General features: G+C 40.8%; 2 protein-coding genes across 2 annotated transcripts; one reads left to right on the top strand and one right to left on the bottom strand.

Moving 5' to 3' along the window:
• Positions 1–1,586: 1,586 nt before the first annotated feature.
• Positions 1,587–14,633, top strand: PROZ (protein Z, vitamin K dependent plasma glycoprotein). Its single transcript, XM_027675050.1, has 8 exons — positions 1,587–1,756; positions 3,360–3,523; positions 5,211–5,235; positions 8,135–8,248; positions 9,621–9,752; positions 11,001–11,086; positions 11,166–11,289; positions 11,820–14,633. The coding sequence occupies exons 1-8, from the start codon at positions 1,690–1,692 to the stop codon at positions 12,329–12,331; spliced, it is 1,224 nt and encodes a 407-aa protein (XP_027530851.1). The 5' UTR covers positions 1,587–1,689; the 3' UTR covers positions 12,332–14,633.
• On the bottom strand, positions 13,243–25,767 carry PCID2 (PCI domain containing 2). Its single transcript, XM_027675051.1, has 14 exons — positions 25,610–25,767; positions 24,025–24,114; positions 23,366–23,439; positions 22,597–22,662; positions 22,042–22,083; positions 21,512–21,566; positions 19,828–19,931; positions 19,009–19,084; positions 18,747–18,888; positions 17,559–17,659; positions 15,398–15,471; positions 15,108–15,233; positions 14,822–14,945; positions 13,243–13,835 (listed from the first exon to the last, which is right to left on the bottom strand). Exons 1-14 carry the CDS (start codon positions 25,643–25,645, stop codon positions 13,746–13,748), a joined length of 1,200 nt encoding a protein of 399 aa, XP_027530852.1. The 5' UTR covers positions 25,646–25,767; the 3' UTR covers positions 13,243–13,745.
• Between the last annotated feature and the right edge of the window lie 510 nt (positions 25,768–26,277).

The following is a 26,277-nucleotide window of genomic DNA, read 5'->3' as shown; positions in this document are numbered from 1 at the left end:
TACCAGTGAGTAGGTAAAGGCAAGTAGTCACAGGTCACTGGCAGGTGCTTCCATGGGGATGGACAGACAGAAGAGATTGGAGAAGCAACTGCTGTGCAAGGCAAGAAGGGTGGGGTGAGGTGAGCTGAGCTGAGCTGAGCTGAGCCTCCGCAGCAGCTCCTGGGCAAAGGAGGTACTGGCTGAGCCTCCCAGCACCCACCAGATGTGACCACTGGCAACAGCCCTCCTTTTCTCTAGCCAAGAAACCTCTGGTTGGGACAGGTACGAGGCAGCTTGGTGGCCTCAGGGGAGTGAGGAGACAATGCAGGGTCCATTTACTAAAGAGAACTTGACACACAGTTAACCAAAGAGGATGGAAGGCTGTACTAAGTAGTTCTGCAGAAATATTAAGGAGGAAAAAACAAATATGTAAGATTATGAACTGACTGTGAATAAAATCAAGCTTGATATTAGAAGAGTTTTAACTCCAAGTGAACTTCTGGAGCAACAGCCCTGTGGAAACTGTACAGGACACAATGCAGTTTTAAAATTGAGGTTGATTATTTGCTGAAGGCATTAGAGTCTGTGATGTGAGCTGTAACATCAGCCAGGGACTGGCCTTGGTGAGGCATGTGGTCTGCTTCCCTCACCTGCCTCTGTACTCACTGAATCTTGTTTTAAAAGTTGAAATTGATGGGAAGTGAAGTTTTATTTGGGGATTTACCCATGGATGCTCAGATAAGTTATACTTTGTTAAAGGAACTGCATACTCAGATAATAGCTGGGGATTTATGACATGAAAACACACAATGGTCTCTATGATTAAAAAAAAACACTCTCTGTCTCAACAGCTGTTGCTCTGAGTGTAGAAATCATTTCCTGTTCTTCCCAGAAGCCTGCCTGTACTGGGAGCCAAAAGACTTCCTGCAGCACCATTGCCATTGCACACCAATGGGTTTATCCTTCCTCTGGTCCAGGGCTGGGAAGCAGGGTTGCCCCTGCATAGCTCAGCAGCCCAGGGAGTGCTTTGGTCTTCTCTGTATTTACACCTCCTTTCACAGACTCTGTGTGTTTGTGTGTCTCTGGGGGACTGGGATCCTGACATCAGGAAAAGTTTCACATGCTCTCCTTCATGGCTGTGCATTACAAACCTAGCAGTGAAAAAGAAAAATGCCATACCACTCTGATGCACCCCTAGGGGGAAAATACCATGCTTGAGTGCTTGGTTGTTCCAGAAGCTGGTGGGATTTGCCCATTGTGGCTAAGCCTTGGCAAATGTTTTGTGGGGACAGTGTATGAAAAAGCCATGTTATAAACTTGGTCCCTGTGGTCATTGTCCACCTTGTGCTTTGATATGGTACAAAGAAATGTTCATATTGTTCATCTCCACGCACGTTGTGTTATGGTAAGTGAAGGCTGGGGCACAGGAGGAATACCCAGATCTTGGAGCAGCTCTCAGCCGCGCTGGCAAAGGTCTCCACTGTCAGCCAGGGCACTAAGAGAAGGGGCACTGTTGCACCACTAAGCAGGGGGTTGTTTTTTGTTTGGTTTTTGATGTTTTTTTCATATGTTGACATTACAGCCAGGATTTGCCCTTAGAGCTTTTGTTTTCTCATGAGCAGCTGGACTTTAAACTTCGTCTCTCCTGAAGCTGTTTCGCCCAAGAGCTGCAGAAATGCAGGCAGGCGCCATTAGGCTCAGAGGGTAACAATGACAAGGTGTTCTTGGATAATATTGTTCCTTCTCTCTGCCCTTTTCCGTCAGACAGAGCAGACAGGTATGGCCTTTGTTTTGTTGTGCCTTTAATTCTAATTTGTGTTACCACTCCTCTAAAAACACCAGTAATTTTGTACTTTGTATCATGTTTACTTTGCAGCACGGGGTGGCATCCCTGAAGAATGTCTCTTCATAATTTTCCTTATATTTCTCCTGTTTATTTCATGCACCTAAGTGAAAACTGCAGTCGGTTACTGAGGCAATGTAATTTTAAAGTACCATCATTTATGCCAGGGTAATATTTTGTCTTTTCTTACAATTTTAAAGTACTCCAGATATTAAAGAAAACTTTGTTTTATATTTCTAGTTGCTGCTGACATAAACATAAGAGAATTGTATGAAAGAGGCTGATGTGCATTCTTGTTATAGCTTGAAGAAACTTTTATTAATCCTTCATGTTTTGTCAAAAATAAGGAGGAGTCGGGCAAGGAAGAAAAAGATGGTGACCTCTTAAGAAGGTCAAAACGCCTCTGGCAGAAGTAGAAGTGCACTGCCAGCTGTGCTGGATGTGGCAGAGCCACTGCACAGCAGAAATATATGCTGGGGGTCAGAAAACCCTTTAAAATGTAAATCGTGGTCATGAAGTTTTTTCTTTCTTTAATATCATGTGCAAGCCAATTGCTTATGGGATAACTTTCAAAAAGATAAACATCTGTATGCAGTTTCAGAATAATTTTGTTATTGCTCTCACTTTTTCCAATTCTGTGATCATTAGTTATTTCAACCTGGCAGTGTTGGGCCCCCAAATGCTGTACAAAAGAAAAAAAACAAAACAACCCAAGCATTCCCTGACCCAACATGTTTACTTTCCAAGTACAGAAGAACTGACAAACACCTGCAGACACACACAGCCACATACTGCCTAATGTGGGGGCAACAGGCTCCAGCACTTTGCCAGCTGCCCAGCGGGCAAGCAGTTTTTGTTGCATATATCATTGCAAAGAGGAGTTTTAAGATCTGATAACTCTCATGTCTTTGAGCCCTCCTCCTCTTTACTCAAATAAAAAAGATTATGGTATCTTCCACATAAAGGGTCGTATGTTATATAGCCCTCTTCAACACGAGCATTGCTGAGGGGTAGCTTTTATTTATTCTCCTTAAGAGAGAATTAATTGAGAACTCAGCCATGTCACGGCTTTACTTCTCAGCAAATAAATTGCCATGAACTAAGACTGAAGAGTGTCAGTTTGGATCCACCATCATAAGCTAACAGAACTAATATTCACTTCTACTGATGAGTTGGAAAGCCCCATGCAGCATCACAAAACAGTCTCTGCCTCTATGTTAATGTGTTTCCCCTTTACCCGGCTGTGCTACAGCATTGCTGCTCTGTGTGTCTCATGCAGTAAAAAAATGTGTCAGGAAGGGCCTCAAATTCTCTCTGCTTGGGAGCAAGTCAGGCATTTCCTAGAAGTAAAAGGTCACAATTTCTCTGCTGAATTTGGGCTAAGAAAGTAGAGCTCTTTAGGTATGTAAGTTCATGGCTGAAACCATGGATGCGCCAAAATTAATTCTCTTTTAGAAAAGGAGGTAAAAGTATTCAAGGAAATGAATCTAAGTACTTACATCAAAAAAACCTTACATTTTGTCATACAATGTTCCAGTGTTTATATCAGCTGATGAGGCAAACAATGTCATCAAGAGACAGAGGCGTGCCAGTTCCCACCTTCTGGAGGAGGTCCTCCAAGGCAGCTTGGAAAGGGAATGCCTTGAAGAGAGATGTACACATGAAGAAGCAAGAGAAGTATTTGAAAATGATGAAATGCTTGTAAGTATTTTGTTTTCCTGTGTGCATAATAAAAATTGCTGCCTTGATCTTTTTCTTACTAAACACAGCTTCACAGCCTGCTTCATTTGTTTGGATTTCTCTCCATGTAAAATCTTTGCACTTCCCACTTCGGTAGGTAGAAAGCAGTTGTCTCCCATGGTCAAAATGGAAGTGAGAAGGTCAGCTCTGACATTTTTCAAGTCCCCTCCTGAGAGTTATGTGTCCTGCACCTTATGTTGTGAATTCATATGGTTGTTGTCCCATCCTGACCACACACAGAAATACTTCCTGCATGGATGAACAGGGAGCTTCCGGACAAACTCAAACACAGGAAGGAAGCCTATGGAGGGTGGAAGCAAGGACAGGTAGCTGCTTGGGAGGAATGCAGAGAAACTGTCTGAGCAGTCAGGAATCAGGTTAGGAAAGCCAAAGCCCTGAGTGAATTAAACCTGACAAGGGATGTCAAGGGCAACAAGAAAAGTTTCTGTAGGTATGTTGGTGGTAAAAGGAAGACCGGGAAAAATATGGGCCCTCTCCAGAAGGAAACAGGAGAACTAGTTATTGGGACATGGGGAAGGCTGAGGTACTTAATGACATTTTTACCCCAGTCTTCACTGGCAAGTGCTCCAGCCACACGACCCAAGTCACAGAAGTCAGAAACAGGGACTGGGAGAATTAAGAACCACCCATTGTTGGAGAATATGCAGTGGTAGGAAAGGAGGAAAGGTTTTAAACTGCAAGAGGGTAGATTTAAATTGGATATTAGGAAGAAATTCTTTACTGTGAGGGTGGTGAGGCACTGGAATCCATTGTCCAGAAAAGTTGTGGATGCCCCATCCCTGGGGGTGTTCAAAGCCAGGCTGGATGGGGCTTTGAGAAACGTGGTCTAGTAGAAGTTGTCCCTGCCCATGGCAGGGGGAACTAGATGATCTTTAAGGTCCCTTCCAATGCAATTCTGTGATTCCGTGATAGGGATGGAGGGAAGCAATGCACCAGCAAGCAGTTAGACCTATAGAAAGAGGTTCACTTGCTCAATAGCTGCAGATTCCCTTGTACAAGAAGCCCTCCTGACATGTACTCTTTAATGGGAATCTTGATGGAGATTTTGTTTTCAGAGTAAGCAAAGGAAACAGCTGTAGGGCTGCCCATGCGTAGCTATGGTGCTTTGAGGAAGGGAATGGTAGGGAGTGGTGTTCCTTCGGAAGAAGCATCAGAGTCAGCTGCAGTACCAAGGGAAATGCAGGGCACATGCTGGTGACTAGTGCTGGCGACCTGCAGCTCTGCTTTGTGCTGACCCCTTTGCCTCCAGCAGCACCTCCTGGGGGCCAAGCAGTATGGGACAGGATGGGGTCACTTCCCAGGCTGCTGCATGCCAGGGAGACAATAGCCAGCCAGTTTTTCCAGGAAGCTGCACTGTTAAAGGATTCAACTGTTCCTCTCTGGCCTGTGAAGTGTTTTTTTTTCTTTATAGCTTATTAAGAAACAATAAAATAAGCAGGAGGCAAACCCCCTCCCATCTCATGCATTTTTTGCTAGTAGGGCAGAATTTGTAATTGTGCAACTGCGCAAATATCAAACTGCAGTATATATTCTCTGATAGCATGTTTTTCTTTTATCAAAATATTTATGGGCTATGACATTATTTAAGAATTTACATCTAATTTTATTTTCTTTTTTTTCCCCTCAGAAAATGTTTTGGGATATCTACTACGGTAAGCTGGCCCCTTGATTTTTCTCCTTCATAGTACTGTTACATTGTGAACAGTATGATCTTATCCAGTGCTGGTTTTCTAAGAGTTTTTAGCAGTTTATTCTACAAGGAACATCAAGTCATTATTTGTCATGGAAAAGTCTTGATGTAAAAGGTTTTAAAAAGAGTAGTAAATAGGAAAAAATTTTAGGTTGCAAAAAAAGGATAAAAGTTGAAGTGAGCCAGTGTTATCATAGTAAATAGGCTACTTCTTTTCCTGATCTTAAAGCTGTTCTGAATCAACCTGGGCCATGAGAATATCTGTTTTGCTGATACAACAGAGCAGCACAGCTTTACCAGCAGTATCTCCCAGATCTAGCAACTGAGTGAGATAAATAGGTGTTAAAAGCTACTGGGCTACCTACAAACTCTGGATGCTGGCACTGCATCATCCCCTGGCAGCTGTCGAGGCAAGAAACAAATCTGCAGAAGCTGAGGGTCTGATGTAACTAGATGCCTCCTGAACAAGGAGTCTGTGGCACCAGCTTAAGGTGACTATGCCATATTCCCTCTCTTTTCTGCATGGCTCATTCCAAGCTTTTCTCTTGCTTTTAACTTAGCTTTTATTAATTTCTAATCTTAGGTTTAGACAGTAGACAAGGAGTGGCAAAACCAGCAGTCAGTATTAATTTTCTGCAGAAGCCACTAAAACATTGAGTCCACAGAATCATTACATAGAAGAATCCCATCAGTGCTATATAAATTTTATGAAGAATGATGCTAAATATCTGGCATATTATTACTTCTGTGAGGGTGAGATTAACTTCTAACTTCAGTCATTGCATGTTTGTACTAAGCATGTCATGCAGGCTTCCCCCCTTCTCTAGAAAGAGAGAAGGGCAGCCAGTTCAGAATGGTCCATGCAAACAAGCTTAGCCACAATCAGGACACATTACTGGTTTCTGCCTCAGGGATGGCTTCCTTGCTATAATTAAAAGCCATATGTCCTGTCTTCTTCCTACAGAACAGTAATGTGTGTGCTTCCTTCTTTTTCATGTCTTCTCTAATGTTTTAAAGTGTTGCCTTTGAAGAGTGGCTTCTCTCCTCCTCCTTACTAAGCAAACACATTCTTCCATCCTGTCTTCAATAATCTGGTTTTCTAGACTTCTGGTATCTGTTTTGCTTTTCCCCCAAAGTCCAGAGTACAGTGGGTAAATCTGCATTGTGAATAAGAGTGCTGGGGAGAAAGGCTGAGCACCCACCCAACTGCTGGGTCACCCTTTGGCTCTGTTTTGTACTGCTCCATCTTTGTCCTTCAAGTCAAAGCTGATGTAGCAGCGTCTTGCTGGATGTCAGGGCACTTCAACTGAGGTCATACTTGTCTCTGACCCTCTTTTATTAACAGTATAAACTTAGCCCTCGACAATCTCTCTTAAAACATCACTTTTTTAACAGTTTTGTTCATACCTTATAGGAGTGTGTGTTTTCCTAACTCATTTAATGACAATGTCATCTGAGACATTTCTATTCTATGATGTTCTCTGATTCCCCCTAGATTCCTTATCCTATAATATGATTAGATTTAAATGGTTTGGATTATTTGATCTTGAAAAATGTATGTTGGTTGTTACTTACCACCTTTTTATTTTGCTGGGTGCTTACAGTTTAATCATCCCAGTAGCGTTCCAGTAACAGAATTCATGCTGATTTATCTATAAATACCTGTGTCTCCTCTTTCCTCCTTTAATAAAGCTAGGTGCTAGATTTACTGTATCCCCAGCATGCATTTCAGAGGCTTGAAACCATCTAACTGCTTCAGGTTGCAACCTGAAGCATAATGCTTTCCCTAGCTCCAGCCACCCATGACTGCTCCTGGAAGTCCTCACTCCTCATCTCTGCCTGCTCAGCTGAGGAGATGAGACCCACCTAACCCACCCAAAAAACCCTCCCAGGAGGCCTAAATTGTGCTGGGGTATGCTGGTGGCATCTGGCTGCAGACGGGCTGAAGGTGATAGCTCTTTCAGCCAGTATTTTAGTACATTTAACACTCAAAGATATGCATGTCCATAGCCTGAGAAGATGGTGATTGGTGCTTTTTTTCACAGTAATAGGTAGAGTTTTCACCTTTCTGTCCCTGATGTCAAAGTAGGGCAGCCCACTGACTGAGGCTAACCTCTCAGATGAAGTATTAAATTTTAGAAAGGTTAGGCTTTTCTGGTTTGCTCACTGATAGCTTATGTCTACAATAAGCAGTTTTTATTTGGAGCATGTTTCCAAACTCTTTTGGAATCTTTCCAGTAGGCAGCTTGAAGGGAAACTGGCAGCTTTGTCCAGTGCTTCACTCATAGTAAACGGGACATCCTCTGGTTTCAGCATTTGGTTCATCAGAAAGACTAAACTTGCTAGTGTCTCAGTTGCTGTATAATAATTGTACAGATATATAAGAGGTTTCCTCCTATTTTGATGTTGCTTGCTGAATGCTTGTTATAGAATTTTGATGCCAACTTTTTCTATCCAGTGCATATCAACCTAACATGGGAGACCTAAAACACCAGTGTCATACTACATTTTTAACAAACACATGGAACTGTAACTCAGTCCTTTTCCCTGAAGCAGAGCATCCATCCTCCAGAAGCAGACTCTGCCTCTGGGCACCTTCCAGCCTCTCTGACATGGGCTGCAAGAGTGCCTCTGGAAGCAGATTTGGGCTAAAGTTACCCCTGAGGAGCAGTTTGGTGACACTTAGCCCATTTCCTTCCAAACCGCTTTCACAACATTTCTCTGTTGTTACTTACCACCTTTTTATTTTGCTGGGTGCTTACAGTTTAATCATTCCGGTAGAATGAGAAGCTCATGTGCTGGGAAGGGGGCTATGTAATTTGGGGTCAGTGGTGGTGATTCAACCCTATCCATTTCTTCAGAGGGCAGGAGGTGCTCCTCGAACCCCTGCCAGAACAATGGCGTGTGTGAGGACAGCATTCGTGGCTACACCTGCATTTGTGCTGAGGGCTACGAGGGAGAGAACTGTGCTTTCGGTAAGGCATCGCCCCCCTTCTAGAGAAGCCCTCTCTTCTCCTTTCAGAGGGGGTTCCCATGAAACCATACACAGGTGTCTCATTATGCCAGTCATCATGTTTTTGGTTACAACACATAGTAAAGCAGGAGTGATATGTGCTGCCCAGCTACAAAACATTACAGCATCCCAAGGTTATGCAGTCTGTCCCTGCCCTGAGTCTCCCTTCTCTAGGGATGCAGCAAAAGGGCTGAAGCAAATCTGCCTCATGGGTGGGCTGTAAAGGCAGCCCTGCCACTGCCACCTATGCTACCTGGCTGCTTGCCCTGCTGTGGTTCCAGGCAGCGTGTGGCCTGAAGAACCAGGGCTGCAGTGCTGGAGTGGCTGGCTGCCCAGGCAGCCCAGTGCCTCTGAGGCCACTCACACCCACAAGCTGGTCTCTTGGGACAGAGGGACTCCAGAAGACAAACCGTTTCCAGTGGAACTGAAAGGCATAAAGCAAAACAGATGGTTTCTGGCACATGAAACATCCTGGGCCATATCCTGCATTTTTACATCTGCCAGGTTCTACTTTCCAGCCCTTACATCAGTATTTCTGCTGGTTCAGAGGTCCCCTGGGGTGGGAGACGCCCTGGCTGCAGCAAGGCAGGGTCATTTTCTGCATAAGGGGTGTGACTGTGACCAGCTTCTGGGAGAGCACAGAAGGTGACACAGTTTGGACCAGTGCTGGGAACTGGATCTGTTCAGTGTGAGCCTTAAGGAGCTATGTTATATGAGGTTTTTTGCTACTTCTCCACATATGAGCTAGATCAAACACCTGTTGCTTTGTGCTAGAGCTTCAAGTGTTTGTTCAGCTATGGAAAGTTGACTGAGCATGTTTCAAAGTTTATACTTCCTTTCTTTCTTCTTATCTTTGGCAGCTGATAATTAAAAGTTTCTTAGAACAAGTGTGCAAAATAAGAGCTATGCGTTTGTTCTTTCTGAAAAATAGAAACCTTGGCTGCCGCCTTCTTCAAGCAATAGTTGCCTTCTTAGCATGTGCAACAGTTCCCCTCCCTGCAGATACTGTGTTTTGTTTAAAAAAACCATGGCATCCTTCCACGGGTTGACATGGAAGGCCCAGTTCTGCTCCCCAGAACTCAAGGAGTGCAGAGAGTCGGTTCAGGGAGATGCTGGGGGAACACAGTTTGCAATGGGTCTGTGGATGTTGCATAGTTCTCTCAAATTTCTGCTTAACAAGGGAAAAATAATGTGTTGGGAAACACTACCAAGCCAGAATCCCTATCTGCCTCCACACAAAGTGAATAAAAATAAAACGTAAAGAGGACTCAAGCTGTGAAAGAATACTCCAGGTGAACTGTTCCCAATGTTTTTCCTCCGCTTGTTCTGTTTAGCTAAAAATGAATGTCACCATGAAGCAAAGGAAGGATGTCACCACTTCTGCTACCCAGGAATTAATTCCTACCGCTGTTCCTGTGCTGATGGCTATGAGCTTGGGAAGGACACAAAACAGTGCATCGCATTAGGTAGGTGTGAGCATGGAAGTACAGGAGGAACCTGTTCAGGGCTGGGATGGGCAGGCCACCACCTGATACCCAGATATGATCAACCTGCTCTGAGGCTCAAGCAACGAGAATACTACTGGGTAGAAAAAGGAGAAATCTAGGGACCACCACCTAAGATGCCAAAGTAAAAGTAAAAGAAGTGATATTTCATCTAAACATTTAAATATGAGTCTGCAGAGAGAACTGGCATCATCTTACATATCACTCACCAGACCAGGTTTTCCACTTCTAAGTTTGGTAAAGAGTAAGTCCACTGAACACCGGTTTGTTTGGGAATGACGTTCAATTGATTCCCATCAGGCATCTGATGATCTGATAAGTGAAGGGTAACATTCGCTGCCATAATAATTAGTTTAAAGCAGTAGCCCTTTTCATCTTTTCAGTCTCATACTCGGTATCTCATTCAATATCATCCCCTTATAAAGTAGGCCAACTAAAAACACAGAAGTATATTTAGACCCATGTCTGTATTAGCAAGTGGGGCAGCCAAATAGGAGTTCAGCTGTAGAGCCACTCTTTTGGTGATGAAAGCCTGATGCCCACACTCAGTGCACACTTCAGGTGGGCTTTACATCAAACTAGCTTTAGTTCAGTCCTGTGGACTAAGCACCGATTAGCCATGAGAGTATGTTATGTGTGCTCCTGGAGGGTGTCTTCTGGTTTTGTTTCACCAGAACACAATCCAGTCTGTGTGACCCAAAAGCAAACCACAAGGTGAACTGAAAGTGACAAATGCAGATAATTGGGTGATCCAACTGTAGAGCACTCATGTTGTTCGAACCATAACAGAAAGGCATGCACATTCCTAGAGTGACAGCTCTAACAAAGAAAACCTCGGATTTACCTTATCTGGACTGGGCCACAGCCATCAGGTATTTGGCACAATTCGAATACAGGACACAAAACTGAAAAAGCAAGCTGTGCTGATGCTTGGCTGGAGAGGAAGCCTCATTTCCTTAGTTACAGACACAGTGAAATCCGGTCACTACAATGACCCAAAATGTTCATCCCCTCGCTAAACTGTTATGACTACAAATGCCAAGCAAATTATTCCAATTCTCATCAGCTGAGAAATTTGTCATTCTCCTTTTCCTTTGTTCAAAAATAAAATCCAAAAGTCAAGGTGGAAGCAATAAGGCATTTGCAGGTATTAGCTATCTTGAAACAGTACAGTACAAGATTTTGAATTTCTTTTAATTCATTTGCTAGATGAATGTGCATGTGGCAGACTTCAAGACAGTGATAATCTGATAAGTGAAACCAGGAAGAAACATGACGAGCGATTTCCCTGGCAGGTATTTCTAGCAATTCACGAAACCCATCACTCAATCTCACATGGACAGTGCTATCTATTGCCTTTTTGCATTTTCTTAGGTGCTACTGCTAAACTCAGAAGGGAAAGGCTTCTGTGGAGGAGTGCTGCTAAAAAGTAACTTCGTATTGACCACAGCAGAGTGTGCTCTTCTGCACGACCATTTTGAAATCAGGGTTGGTGCTGGTAAGTGACCCAACACATTTTCTCTTGTTGCAGCACATTTTAGTATTGACAAGCTAAATTTAAAAAAAGCTTACTAAACTTGTTGCTGCATAAAAATATTGTAAAAGGAAACAAATATGCTGTCATTTCATTTAAGCACCTCAGTCAAGTATCCGAGCTAGAACTACAGCTGCCCCATACCTCCTTTACAAGCCAAGCAGAGACAACTGCCTCTTGGACATAATGCAGAACTCAGCACATAGCGATAAGCTAAACATGGTGGATTTAGAGGTGGCTTTTGTTTCATGCCAAAATTCACTTCAATGTTGGGTTTTTGTCCTTACTGCTGAAATTATGCATGCTTCTACACAGCATTAAAAAGCTGTCAGGGTATTATTCCTACTTTCCCTTTACTGCAGCGGTTCTGAGAAACAGCACCTTCAGTTTCTCTCCCGCACGTGTTCCTCAGCATGACCAGGCAGTCTTGCATGCAGCTTACAGGTCTCCGATAAACTATTCCTAAGAGCAGTTGAAATGCCATTGCTTCACAGGGCCTAATGGAACAAGTGGAACTGAGAAGATAATGCAAGTTAGCAAGAAGCACATACACATCCGGTATGATGAAGACACTGGTGAGAACAACGTTGCATTGCTACAACTTCAAGAGCATGTTGAGTGCAACAACTACCAGCTTCCTGTATGCGCCCCTGAAAGAGACTTTGCAGAACACATTTTAATTCCAAAATTGGCTGGTACAGTTAGTGGCTGGAGCATAGAAGGTAATGAACTTCAAGTTGATGAGCTGCAGGTTTTGTACCTTCCGGCTGAGGACTGCAAACAAATACTCAACATCAGCCTCACAAACAGGCAGTTTTGTGGGCACCTCCAGAAGGCCGCAGACAAACGACTGGCTGGAGGAAGCTTTTTAGCTACCGAGTATAAGGGCACTTGGTTTCTGACTGGTATCCTGGGATCCTGGCCACTAGAAGACACTGACCGGGAAACATTTCTATTCACCAACACTGCAAGGTATATGATATGGGTTAAACAAAAAATGAAATAAGACACAAACACAACCAACTCTCAAGCACCAAACGCCTACCAATCATTGCAAGGAAACACATGGATGCAGCCAGTACACCCATTTGACTGTATCACAATTCACAGCAATGGAAGTTGCAATGATGGCACGTATTTAACTCCAAGTTATACAGAAAAGCCTGTTTGTCTTTCCTTCTTCTGCTGACACACAGTACCGTGAAAGTCATGATGCAGTAAACCTAGTTATTTTATGAAAAACTTTAAATTTCTTAGAACTGTTCAACCTAAAACTCAAAACACTTTGATGTTTTTCTGGGATTTTAAATGGTGCTAGAAGGTAATGAGTCTTCTCAATTTTTGGTACCCTGCAGTTTACTTCAGCAAATTCATACTCTTATTTGAAGATTCATACAAGTAAAACTTACAAAGGCCAGGGGAACTTCTTTTAAATGTCTGTGTTAATGACTATGTAAGGACTTGACACTTTCATCATGCTAAAAAGTGCTTCCCCTCATACATGGTACCTGTGTTTTCCCTTATGAATGATGTCCATGTCAGTTAGAGGATAAAATAAAACCCAACTGTAAAAGATAGGAAAAGAAAATGTTTAATTTCCTTTTAAAATAATTTTAAAACCCCAAAACTACCATGTCATCAGTTTGGACAAAGTTACATTGTACCACTCCCAAACAAGCAAACCAACCAACCCCCTAAGGTAATAACACTTAAAATACTGGATCCAGTGGTAGTGTTTTCCCCAGAAGCAAAATAAAACAGACTATGGGTAAGTTAGCTACATCATCTTTTGTTCACCATTACAAAAATAAAACAAATATCATCAGAATTAAAAAAAAACCAAACCCATCTGTGGGCACCTACAGACAAATTGCCCACATTTACTTGAACCCGTAAGTATTACTGACACAGTAAAGCTTTTGGTGTCAAGCGCTTCTCTAGTTTTTAGAGAAAGCTTGAAGAGAATATTTAATACCAGCAAGATTATCGAAGAGACTTAAAAAAAATGGAAACCATGTAAGAAAACATTATTTCCATTCCGAAGAATGGATTAACACGAGTAACAAAGGCTGACACTTCTCTCTGAAAGATAAATGCAAAAATACTAACACAAAGTACTTCATAAAAGCTTTTAAGTAATTTGTGAGGAATTTGGAATGCTTTGCTTTATTTCTTCATGAAATACTTTGAATTATCTAGAAAGCCTGTGGAAATTATGATTTAAAAGTCAGCATTTCATTCCAATGCACTTTGTAACACTGGCAGTCTTGGTCATTCTGGGAAAGGAGCCACAAACAGTTCCTAGTATTCCAGTTCTGGACATGAACCAGGCAATTTACAGTGTCCTTGGGGTGATTAGGAGCAGTTCCACTGGACAAGCCGAGTACCTGGAAAGTACTTGCATGGATAAGATGCAATACTCAACACACTGTTGACAGTGGAGGAAATGGGTTCTGCTTACTGACCACAAGTTTCTGATGCTGGTGGGATATGTAGCCTTTAATGTGACCCTGGCAGAAGGAGAAAAAGAGAGCATTAGTATGGGGAGGTGGTAACACAATGCCTGTAATGTAGGCAAATACCTATAACCTCACCATAGCAGTGTGTGTATGCTTATTCACCACCGCACTACTGAACTTAATATCTATAAGGGTCCAATTTATGTCAACTCGGAGAGTAAGCAGAAAGTTGGAACCATCCCTGTGTTTGGGTACTAACCACCCTGTCAGTTTGAGAGCCTCTTGCCAGGGCCCTCTATGGGTCTGCTTACATTACCTTGAAGAGATACAGCTTTACAGAAGTGTTTCTAAATTTACTCTTGTTCACTTTAAAATGAAGATTTTAATCAATTAGTATTCCATACCTAATAAAGTAAATGACATAGTACTTCCTTTTCAAACATTGTGCTGCAACACTGAAAGAAATCTTCCAGTGACCTACACCACATCACATAATCTGCTTCAGAAAGAGAGATGTTTTGTTTTCTTGCTGACACCGCAGTGCTGCTCCAAAACCTCTGATTTAATAGAAATCTTTACATTTCAAGCCTTTATCTATTCATGAGTAATTGAAATCCCCTTAGAGTAAAAGACAAAATGTGGAACAAACCCAAAGAAATCTGGCTTTATTTTTTTCTAATGTTAGAAGGTCAAGAGTCTCCTACTTCAAATGCAGAACAAATCCTTTTTGGTCCCAGTTAAAATGTTTGTATTTTTAAATCAATATTTATGTATATATAGAAAAAATGGCAGTACCAGATTTGTAATGTAAAATTCAACTTCAATTTTAACTGATTCCTGCAGAAAAAAGGCAGGAACTAGAGGAAGTCCTCAGGGTAAATGAAAACATTTCACTTTGAGCACAAGTGAATCAACTGTTTTACACAAGAAAATGTGGGATTACTGATGTGGTTTTTGTAATAAACTTTTATTCTCTGTCCAATATTTTTTACTACCTGATGTCTGGAAGGACCACACAACAAGTGGTCAGCACATACCATGTATATAAGGTTAGCTAAAATGCACTGGACTTCATCAATATCAACATCCTCTACTTGCATGAACTTCAGGGCAATCAGAAAGGCATCTAGAGATAGCTGATGGGTTTTAAGTAGTAAATATCTGAAAGAAACAACAGAACAAATGTGTTATTGAGAAATACTTAAAAATTCTGGTTCTTAGAAAAATGGCCTTTCTACAATAAATTCACTTCAAGAGGAAGTCAGGTCTCTCAGAGGGAACTAAGGAGCATATATAACCAAATATAGGTTTTGTTATGCTTACACTTTCTTAAAGAGATTTCTGTATGTGATGATTTTCAGCTTCTCAAGGATAAGAAAGATTCCACATCGAATAAAGAAGGTCTCATGTTTTGTCAGAGCATCATTCAGTAGGAGAAGATTGCCTTCACTGCAAGGATGAATAAATGAAAAAATAAGAAGGTCTCACCCAAATGAGAAAAGAAATTTTCTGACTTGGTAGGAATATGCATCCCCTGACTTCCTCAATGATCCCAAATAAATACCTTTTACTTAATACTTTTTGAACACAAAGCAACAAAACAGGCATCATACCTCACAGACTTTGTTACTTCAGCAAACTGCATAAGGTCATACTTTTTTAAGAGCTGAACTGTTGGCATATGGCCCTGAAAAATAAATGGTTTCCAAGTTTTCCAGGGTAAAGTCAAATGCATTTTAAACAGAATCTAATAAGCTACAAAAAATTTGTTAAGAGAAAAAGACAAATGTTTAGCCACTTTTTTTTGCTACAGAATAAGAAGCAAATAAAAGTATTTGTAAGACAATCTCCTTGTCCCTTGTCCCTCCTTGTCAAACACTTTGTAGCTCAACTCACAATAACTACTGATTTATCATGATTTAGGGAGCCTTCATACTTATTGTTAGGGAACAGCTATCAAATTTGTAAAATCAAGATCCCATGCCTATGGGATCCAAAGTCTATGCAGATTCAAATTTTATGTCATGACTGTATGATCTAATCTGCAAACAGAAGAACTGTGGAAATACCAAGCATTCCCAAGGGAATACAAACAGTGCTGCAGCACTGTCAAATGCCAGCTCAGTCTGGAGCAGAGATTTAATTCTCTCTGCCTCCATGTGGAAATAAAAATGTCCTCTCAAAAAACAAGCACCACCACCAACCTCCTCTCCCCCCTCCAAAAAAAAAAAAAAGAGAGAGGGAGGAAATGTTAAATTTAAAGAAACAAAATTAATTATCATTGCTGAATCAGGTAAGACTGAACCATCTACACTATCAAAAAGAAACTTTGGTTTTTCCCCGTGCACAACAAAGATCAGATTGCACATTGACTTGGTCAGACTTTAAATTTAGTTACATCATCCTATGCTGTTGGTAACTCCTTTCCTGGATGGAGGATCAGCAGAGAGCAGAACTCAGCTGCATGTTTACTTGAGAGCTGCTAGGAATTAAAAAAAAAAAATCCAAGCTATTTTAGTACAGTTTAAGGTTAGTGTTAATGTTTAGGCTCTGATTTAAAAAAAGTAACTGTAAAAACAGTGACCTTTATCTAGTTTCTTTAGTGGCTCTTGTACATTAGAACTGCACAGTAATTCTAGGCACTACCAAACCCACCAGTTTAAGGCAACCAGTCAGGACTGTGACAGTTTTTAGGAGGACTGTTAGTTTTCCTTTATCAACCCTATCACTGATTGATCTGAAAGTAACCAATAACAAAGTCAATAAATAAAAAACGGAAAAGAGAAGCCAATTATCATACCCACTATGCTTCCCCTTTACCCACTGGACACAGCAAGGGAATGGAAAGGGAGCATTGAATGGAAAAGGAAGAGTGGTCACAAATAGATTGTGGCAACTCAACAGAGGCAGGTGATAACATTCTCCATGGGTAACTTTCATAACAGGGCTGGGAAGAGGAAACTCTAAAGTCTAGTTCTTGTCCCCTCAGTTACACTGAATTAATTGTTAGCATAATTGCACTAATTCAGAGATAGACAAATATTAACACAGCACATGGGAAAGGACAGGAACAAGAAACAGATGTGTTTCATTCTTTTAACAGAAATATGAAATGATCAGATACTAAACAGTCTTCAGTGATTTTTCCAAAACCAAAATGCTCTACCTCATGACCCTTCTGACATGGGCAAATATACAAAGTGCAAACAGAAAACTCAAAGATAGGCTGTGGCTGTGGCAAACCCCTCTCAGCAGTCCTCAGCCATCTGTTTGCACATCCTCCTTTCTTCCACTAGGTGAAAGAAGATCAATTTATCCTAGTGAATTCACACATTCCCTGTCTTGTCTGTGCAGCTGATCACCAGAGATACACACTGCTACATGACAGAAGTTACACTGTTAAGTGCTTCTCCGAAGAACTCGAAGATATCTTTCTTACAGAAGTATCATCAGATTGCACCTTCAGGAGGGGTGGGAGGAAGGTAGGGGGAAAAGAGGAACGGGTTGGTTTTGCTAAGGTGGGCCAGGGAGGGATTGGTTTGCTTGTTTGGCTGTGTTTCCACCCCTCCATTTCTCCTTTCCTGTTTTGCTATAAATGACAGCTCAACGTTTTTGTTCCTCAGACAACAAAGTGTGCATGTGCTGGCTCTTACAGGGGTAAAACACAGCCTCTGATTTCCAATAAGGGAAAACCAAGAACAATATTGAGCATCAGGTTTATTATCTGTGTGTGTCCCCCTCCTCCCCTTATTTAGAAGAGTAACATCTACTCACCAACAACATTTTTACCGGCAGTAGGTAGATCAAAATCATTCTTTTATTCTTCTGGCTTGATCGGTGACAGTGCTCAAAGGCAAATGACAGATACTCTTCAGCTGCAGACACAAATGCAAGCACCAGTAACATGAGCCAACAACAAAAATGGATTAAAACTGTAACTCAAATTCTGTGCTCAATTTCCACCTCTAGCTTGAACATGACATTTGAAATTACATAAAAAATAATCACACCAATCAAAATACATGAAGAAAAATTGGAGATTCACACAAAATACAGAGTATTACCAGAAAAGTAAGTTCTCCTTCAGAAAGTCAAAGAAAACTTGCCAAAGTCTGGATGTCAGACATAAGTTACAAGTAATATTGGAATTTTCAGCTCATTTCTGTAATATTATTGTGCTCCTATAACAGGAGCAGACAATCTCAAGAAGCACTCATGATACAGCACTCTATTTTCTAAATTCAGATTAGGTTCTTCAGTGGATGAAAGCTGCATGCAATGCACACATCTGCTGAGCTGCAGAAATGTGCCAGCAAGACCACACAGCATAACACGAAAATCTCTCAGCAATTTCCAACAACAGATAAAAATGATAAGCCTGACAGGCAGAAGACAGTGTTAAGAGTAACAAAACCAGCTCCAGAATAGATTTTGGTCAGGGGCTTCAGTTAATGATGAAGTCGTACACCTTACCTCTAGAAGCATTTCTATTAGTGAAATCTACCAGAAATCTACGAAAAGCAGTTTCTACATCTTCCAAAATCAATGCACCAAGCAACTAATATCTACATTAGAGTTTGATGAAGATTTCCTACATGGCACACAGCAACATGAAGAGGACAAAAGAGCTGCAAAGCCTCCTTTGTGAAACCTTTTACAAACCTATTCTTCTGGATGCTCATACATTTTGCAATGCACACACATAATGCATAAGACTACAGGGAACCTCACTGAACCTCACACAAATATTTTAAAACTGGACATATACTACAATTAGAAGTGTCACATAATCTCATCTCTGTTCTGCGTCAGTCTGTGGGCCTTGTACCTTTCAGCATGACTTTCCTTTAATCCATGCAAACACAACTGCATCTTCTACTCATGTTTTGAGTCACATACAACATCAGCCAGATTTCACACCAAGCAGAAAGACTTTCTATGTGTCTTACTGGCACACAGTACCTTGCTTAAAGTCACTGTCAAACATGGCTTTGCGTCCAACATAATATTTGTATGTAACTCGCTGTGCCATACTATATTCGTCCTTCAGATTTGAGCTGTCAATTGCTCTAATTAAGGGCTTACATAGATGGAGTTTGTTGATCTGTTAAAAAAAAAATTGCATTTTACTTAGAGAGTGTAGATAAACAGCATCATATAAAAAAGGGTGGGTTTGACTTAGAATATGAAATACAGAACACAGCTTACCAGACTTGAACCCTACCTTAAAATAAATTTTAAACAGCTGATTAACAAGAAACAACATGCCCCACTTTTTGGAGTCTTCAATGCCTGCTCGACTGTCAAAAGCAAAAAGAAACAATCTACTAGTATGGAACCCTTTAAGAAAATAACTATTTTGTCTTTATAGTAAATTCACTCAATAGATATTTTATGGATTTTTAGGGTAAACATAGGTGTCTGAAAATAAAAGTCAATGTCAAATTCCTTAAACTCTTTATGTCTTAAACCATACCAGCATTGTCAAAACAGAACATGTGTTTCCATATAAATACCTCTGCTACATTTTTTCTCAATGCCATGAAAAGGTGTCATGCAAAGTACTATCCATCTGCATGAGGGCTCTCACTCTAGTCTGCAGATAACATATACACTAGCACAGCAGTGACTTATAATATTTGAGATAAAAGACTGGGAAAAAAAGCATTTTTCCACTTCAGAAGTGTTAAAACTGCAAAGACTGGAAACCAAAGTTTTCATCTTTCATTAGACTTTTCCATCTAAGCCTAATGGAGCAAATTTCACAATTGAACAGGGCACAAAAGCACTAATCACCTTCTCTGAGAAACAGGGACATAACCAGTCCCTCCCAACAACATCTGCTGGGAATGCAACCTGAAGCGAGGGCTCTCCATCTCTAGTCAACAGGCAAGAGAGAACAGACTAAAAATTACAGGAACAAGACTCAAAAGTCTTTATTCTTACCCATGCATGTCCTTAATAAGTGGGAAAAGCTAAAGTAAAGTTCATTAAGCTCTTAACAATTTAGTAGTGCAAGTTCTACAGAGGGTCTTTCACTTACGTGTCACTGGCACAGACTCGAAAACAGCTCATCAGTAGTTCTGCTGCTTTTTCCAACATGTCACCAACCTTGCTTTTTCCTTTCTTCACAAGCTGTTGATCTGCCTAGAATTACACAGCAAGAAACAATATGTAATTCTACATCCTGGTTTGCTGGATTGCAAACAGTTTAGTTCCTTAATACAGCATTTTATAAAGTATTATAGCAATACATTTGTCATGCCTGCTATCTCCCAGAAATCTAAAAGGCAATCATGCTCACAGAATAAAAGGAAACACTTGGAGAGGCTCCTGAACATGTACCAAATCTAATGCACAGGAGGACAGTCCTTTGAAAATACGCAGTTCTCAGAAACCTAAATTCAGGTTCAATACCTGAACTGGAGCATTAACACTTCAACTCAAGTTTACAAAGACCAAGAATCTGGAAAAAAATTACGGAGTTTGAGTTTTAGAATTCATTATTCAGTTTCTCTCCACAGTCATGAAGACTAGATTTTATTTCTAAACCATATGCAAAATTTTCCAGTAGTAACGCACAATGCTGAGACCTGAGACTTCCAGAAGAAACATAAAACCTATGTTACAGCAGCAAGAGAAAAAAAAAGAATTCAGTTGTCAACACATGGGAAAGATCCATGCACTGACTAATGCAGAACTTCAACAGAAAAAACATAGCAACTAGGTATTTATTACTTTTGAAAAAGTTTTATTATAGCGCTTGCATTCTCACTAGCTGAAACATAAAGAAATGGAAATGCATCCTCTGCTGCAGAAGTCTTCTCTGCATCCACATCCTTTGAATATACTACAGTTAGAACACAGAGTCCAAATTCAACATTCCCCTTTCTCATTCATCTCAGATATATGGATTTGTCTCATTCAGACTGAGGACTGAGACTTGTTACAGAGCAGTCACACACACAGAAAATATTCTCTGTGCAAGCATGCCACACGTGTGGTTTCGTGGGTAAGAGTGATAACAGCACAAGAGAGCGCTGAGTGGATATTATCATAAAAACTGGATATTATCAAACTCTAACCTATCTTGAACTTTACCTCTTCAGGTAAAGTGACTAGGAGCAAATCACAACTCTGCCACTTACCTTGGCCTAGCAGTTCTCAATAGATCTCTACACAAGCTACTTTAATTCACCAGCACAAGAAAAAATAATGTAAATTTGGGGATTATTTGCATGTCAGCAGTTGTATAGCTCAGAAAGGGCTCCAATGAGCATCAAAAGCAGTGCACACAGCTTGAAAAGGGGAAAGGAGCAGAAACTCCCCTCTTCAGATGTGGTGAATGGTTAGATTAGCTCAGTTGTCGGTGATACCTACACCCTTATAAAGACTTCCACCAAATCCCAAGGATAACATGTGGAAATAGTGAGTTGTGACATATGCTACTCAATAAAGAAAGTACTCAATCCCTTCATAAGTTCTAAGCAATCGCTAGGAGTTGCATGCAGGTCCTCAGAACCCCTCTAGTTCAAGCTGCAAATGAGAGATGGACAGACTGAGCAACCTCATTTTTCAATAGGACTGGATGAATTTAGTTTGTCAACAATATCCTAAATAACGAGTTAAAGAACAAAATTAGGCTGTGCAATAAACTCTAAAAAAAATTCCATTGTAGAAATACCAAACAGGTAAAAGCAATGAGGTTGTTAATCAGATCTACTTACATTATTAGCAAAAATTCGAAGATCAAGGGCTACAGCATACATAATAGGTAAGGCCCTGAAAAAGTAAAACGCAATATACTTAATATATGCGAATCATGCAATAAGTAAAACATGAGAAAAAAAGCAATTTTTTGTTAGTTGATCATAAAATCAGAAAAGTATACGTTAATCTTTAAATAAAGATGGATGCATTTTTTAAAAGGGAAGTTCTTCAAGTTCTCAGCATTTCATAAATCCTACACTGCAATTATTATTTCTGAAGCCTTTTCTAATGTGACTTTTTAAAATACCAACTCCCTTTGAACAAACTCTTCACGTGTTCACTTATGGACCATTCTACATAATTAGGTGTAGATGTTTAGTTTTCACATTTTTGAACATAAAACTCAAACATGCAGCAAAAGCAATTAGGTTGGATTTAAGCATCACTAGGGATAAATAAAAACTATAGGCATAATTTTATTTGACTACTATAGTATTAGATGGAAAAGATGAGTCTAGTTCCTAGTAGCTTTCTACGATGTACTCACCAATTTTCTTCTTTATGTGCCTGAAATGCTCGCAGGAAAGATGTAATGTATTCAGGAGAATTTAAAATGCCATGACATGAAGCACATATTTAAGAAACAGCAGTTGAATGGTACCATATATTACTACATGAAAGACTAAAAACCAAAAAAGCATCAAGTAGTTGAGGAGTCGGGATGCAAAGACACATTATGGAAGAATGTGAGCACAGCCAAGCACTCCTTCATGTGGCAGCAGCAGCCAGAAACACTGGCCAGAGATAAGATAGAAGCTTCTTTATCATTATTTTCCCCTCTAGCCAAGTACAAACTGCAAGGTATATTAATGATTTGAAGGTCTCCTATACTCTGGGAGAAATTAATTTTCTATTTGAGAGCCAAGTGACAGATTCCTTCTTAGCGCTACAGAAAGTTGAAAGAAGAGTGTATGTGGATTTCCTTCCTTAGGAACCTAAGCAGCTGAAGTGGAAGCAAATCACATTCTAGTAGATTTTTAGAAGGCATAAGGAAGACAGAGTTAATCTGAAAACAATATACAAGATTTATGGAAAAGGATATTGGACAATAACTGTCTGGCATTTGTATGCTTCTATAAAATCATGGTTTCCAACAGCATAAGTACACCTGTCAAAGAAAAGGTGCATTAGTGCATCAGAAAATACATGTAAAACAAATATTTCTTTTTGTCTCTTAACAGGCATAAAGTTTTACAGTTTATTTAAAAGACACAGAAATGTGATTAGAACATTCCTAACAAAATGGCACAAGCATTTTAACAGAGCACTAAGCTTGATAATTGTAGAAAACTGATCCAAGAGATAGATGACGATTTGCTTTATTAAGCTAATACTTACTGAAATGGTCACCAAGATTAGATAAAAAACAAAAATCCAAGACTGTTCAAAGAGAACTAAAGACTGTGTTAATGCAAATTTTTTTTTAAATAGAAGTCTCACAGAATTACTTAGGTACTACAGCTGTCTTAAGAGTACTTTTATGACTAAAATTCCCTTTTAAAAGTGTTTCTCTTATTTATTTAATTGAAAATTCTTATGTAGCTAGTGCACACAGAGCAAGGGAAACACTGAAACCAAAGCTGTGCCAAAGGCTATATGCAGATGACTGCCAGGTACATAGAGCAAACTTTATATTGAGAGGAGAGAGAAAGTCTTTATTTCCTGCAGCTCTTGCATTATTTTTAAGAGTAATAAATACCAAGTTTCCAGATGTAAGCCCTTTAAAATAGGTAAGTAAACTTAAGGATATCTCCTTCCCCATCCCTGCTGGATGCCTCACAACTGACTTTACATTCCAGGCCCATCTTTACCTTAAGTGGGCTGAAAACATTTCATCATATGGTGGCTCCAAAACTTGTTGACACTTCTCCTCTGGAGATGGAAGCTAAGTATACAATAAAACGAAACATTAAAGGAACATCCAATGCACCAGAAACAGAGCATCTTATGGATATTTTGTCATGGCAGTTTTCACAGAATCACAGAATTGTTAGGGTTGGAAGGGACCTCTGGAGACCATCTGGTATCATGGCATCTATCAGAACCTTAAGTTATATTAAAAATCACATTCAGTGCAATGAATTGCTACTGTCCATTCTGTCTCCAGAATCTGATCAGAGCCAGCCTTAAGTAAAAGCATTTGAAATGCACAGATCACAAACACTAGGCCCTTCCTTCCCCCTGCTTTTTTTCTCTATAGTCACTTCCACTCTGTCATGTTAATTACTTATGTAGACCTGGTGAGAAAGGACTTTGAAGACTGTACCTATCCAGAACACTAAGAACCATTCATGAAACAAAATAATTAAAAAAAAAAGAAATATAGAATATGCCTGTAAGAAGAAAAGAGAAGCAAAACTACAAGGGCATCCTGCTCTGGCCTATGAAATAGGTTTCTGAGGTTTATCTCCAACAGAAAGCTAGGAAAACTGAAAGTAGAGCAAAAGAAAGGTCAAAACTAGATTCTCACCTGTAGTCTTGGGTTTGCTACATGTGGATGTTTAAATGATACTAATTCTGCACAAAATTGTCCATCTCTGCTGTCAATGGCTTCTTGTACCTACCAAAGTAAACAGCCTCATTACACAATAAAATCCAGCAACACGCACACAATATATTTACACAACTACAGAAGCCACCTTCTTGTTACCACTGTTCATCCTCATTAATATCAACTCAAATCTGAGTTTTTAAAGGTTTAAAATTGAATGAGTAATTTCAATACACTTGGTTCTCAAAAAGATCCCAGAGAGAAGGCAGGGTGAACACTATTGTGTTTTTTTCCTTATTTGTAGGATACAAGCAAACCAGAGGATCCCCACACATACATGGGTTTAGCATTGTGAAACAGCAGTTGTGAGCCATATTCCAGTTGGACTCATGGGCATCAAACATGGATGTGAAGTTACAATCTTTGAGTAATGCTTTAAAATAAAGTCAGGCAGACTTAAGATGTAGATATCATTCAAAAGCAATATCTGATATTAGACTGGTATCTATACAGAACACTTCTGAGATCTGTTAATTCTGTTATATAATGTTATATTCTGAGGGAGAATGGTTTAATTCTGCTTCCTGCTAAAGATAACATTAGTCTGCCAGAACAGTTTATTGTGATATCAAAGTGGAAATTTCTTTAGTTGCGGAACAAGTTTTAGATATTACTTCTTCTGAGTTCATTTCCCACTGCTTGTGCTTTATTTGTCATATTTTTGTGCCCCAATACGGAAAAAAAAAATCTTTTTGCTGCACGGAAATATGTATCAAATGGGAAAAAATGGGAAAAAAAATTATAGACTAAAGTATCAGCAAAAGAGGGAAAATCAACTGCTTGAACTCTTTCAAAAATTGGCAGTGATTTGTTCCTTCACAAAAAGGAAGAGCTAATTTTGTGGGGTTTAAGTAGTTTTTTCCTATTAAATGTTCGATGTACTGTCCACTGGACAAGATGCTGACTTTTCAGAGTAGATCATTGTCCAGAGTGATCTCAAGATGCTCCATTTTTGGAGACTAAAACCTAAACAACTGCTCTCTTTTTCTGCCCTTCACTTAACTGACTTTACTGATGTCAGGTGCAGTAAGATAACAATGATGATAATGCAATGGTCCGGAAAGAACCAGCAGGAGTGGACACAAAAAGCTTGACACTGACAATTAAGTCCAGATGGTGTCCCTGTGATTCTGCTCCCGTTTCTCCATCCTCCCTGCCATACACTCGGTGTCTCCGCATTTCTGATCTTAAATCCCTGGGTTTCTCGAATCCCTGAGCTGTACCTGTTCCTGCACGCTCTCACCATCCCTCCGTGTCGGTTCTCACGGATAAATTACCTCGCTATCCAATAATAATAATAACCATCACACCTTTCGGGCATTCCAGGTACAGGCCCTCGGCACTGAGACGGTGTGCTTCACACAGAGTGAAGAAACATATTTCTTCACCACATCGCTCGTTCTATTTCTAAAACAAGACAACCTATTTACAGCAAAGCATTTACACCCACGTACTCAGCGCCCACAAATTGATTTTTAAAAAAATCAGAAAAAATCTGGCTTACTTGCTGCAAATACTGATTTATGGTGATGTGCGCCATTAAACCGTAAGTAGGCAAGGCAAGAGTCCCAACTCTCTCCCACCCTCCAGGCCCCCGGCGCGGCGCTTCCCGGAACTCCCCTCGCGCTTCCGGCACCCGCCGAGGCGGGTCACGTGACAACCGCCTGACTCCACCCCCAATCGCAGCTCCCGCGCTCTGCCCCGCCCACAGTAAGGCGGGGGGCGTGGCTTATCCCAGGTAGCCAATGAGAAAGCGTGGTGGGCGGGGCAGAGAGGGTACGTCAGTGATAAGCCTCGTGAGCTGGGACGCGCAGTGCGTTCATCGGTATGTGGGTAGTGTTTATTCTTGTGGGTAGCGGCGGACTTTCGCTGCTCGCCCATGTTCCGTTGGCTCGTAAAGGTGGCGGGCGGTGCCTTCCGTGAGCCCCGTGTGACAGGACCCCATTGGCAAGAGACCCCAATCACTTGCCCGGTAGAACGCGGGGGCTGGAGCGCTCTCCTCCCGTCCCTCCTCGCTGGCTGCGCTCCCGGGAGCCGCGCTGCCCGCGGGGAGCGCTACACGGGGGTTTCGCTGAACTTGGGTCAAAAAGTTGAATGGAGCTTTTAACTCTTGAAAAGGCTGCTCCTAAAGGCACTAACGCCATGGAGGCGTGTAAGACAAGGACACGGTCT

Source organism: Neopelma chrysocephalum, unplaced genomic scaffold (genome assembly GCF_003984885.1).
Source record: "Neopelma chrysocephalum unplaced genomic scaffold, ASM398488v2 Primary Assembly neopelma1_25, whole genome shotgun sequence".
Lineage (NCBI taxonomy): Eukaryota > Metazoa > Chordata > Aves > Passeriformes > Pipridae > Neopelma > Neopelma chrysocephalum.
The sequence above is the reverse complement of the archived record's forward strand: the minus strand, read 5'-3'. Positions and strand labels throughout refer to the sequence as shown.

Coding starts and splice junctions, on each gene's coding strand:
- PROZ (XM_027675050.1), top strand. CDS start 1,690: ATGACAAGGTGTTCTTGGATAATATTGTTCCTTCTCTCTGCCCTTTTC. Junction 5,236..8,134: donor GTTTTGGGATATCTACTACG/GTAAGCTGGCCC, acceptor CCATTTCTTCAG/AGGGCAGGAGGTGCTCCTCG. Junction 11,290..11,819: donor TGAAATCAGGGTTGGTGCTG/GTAAGTGACCCA, acceptor ATTGCTTCACAG/GGCCTAATGGAACAAGTGGA.
- PCID2 (XM_027675051.1), bottom strand. CDS start 25,645: ATGGCGCACATCACCATAAATCAGTATTTGCAGCAA. Junction 24,115..25,609: donor TAAATCAGTATTTGCAGCAA/GTAAGCCAGATT, acceptor TTACTTTGGTAG/GTACAAGAAGCCATTGACAG. Junction 13,836..14,821: donor TAGCTAACCTTATATACATG/GTATGTGCTGAC, acceptor TCCTTCTGCCAG/GGTCACATTAAAGGCTACAT.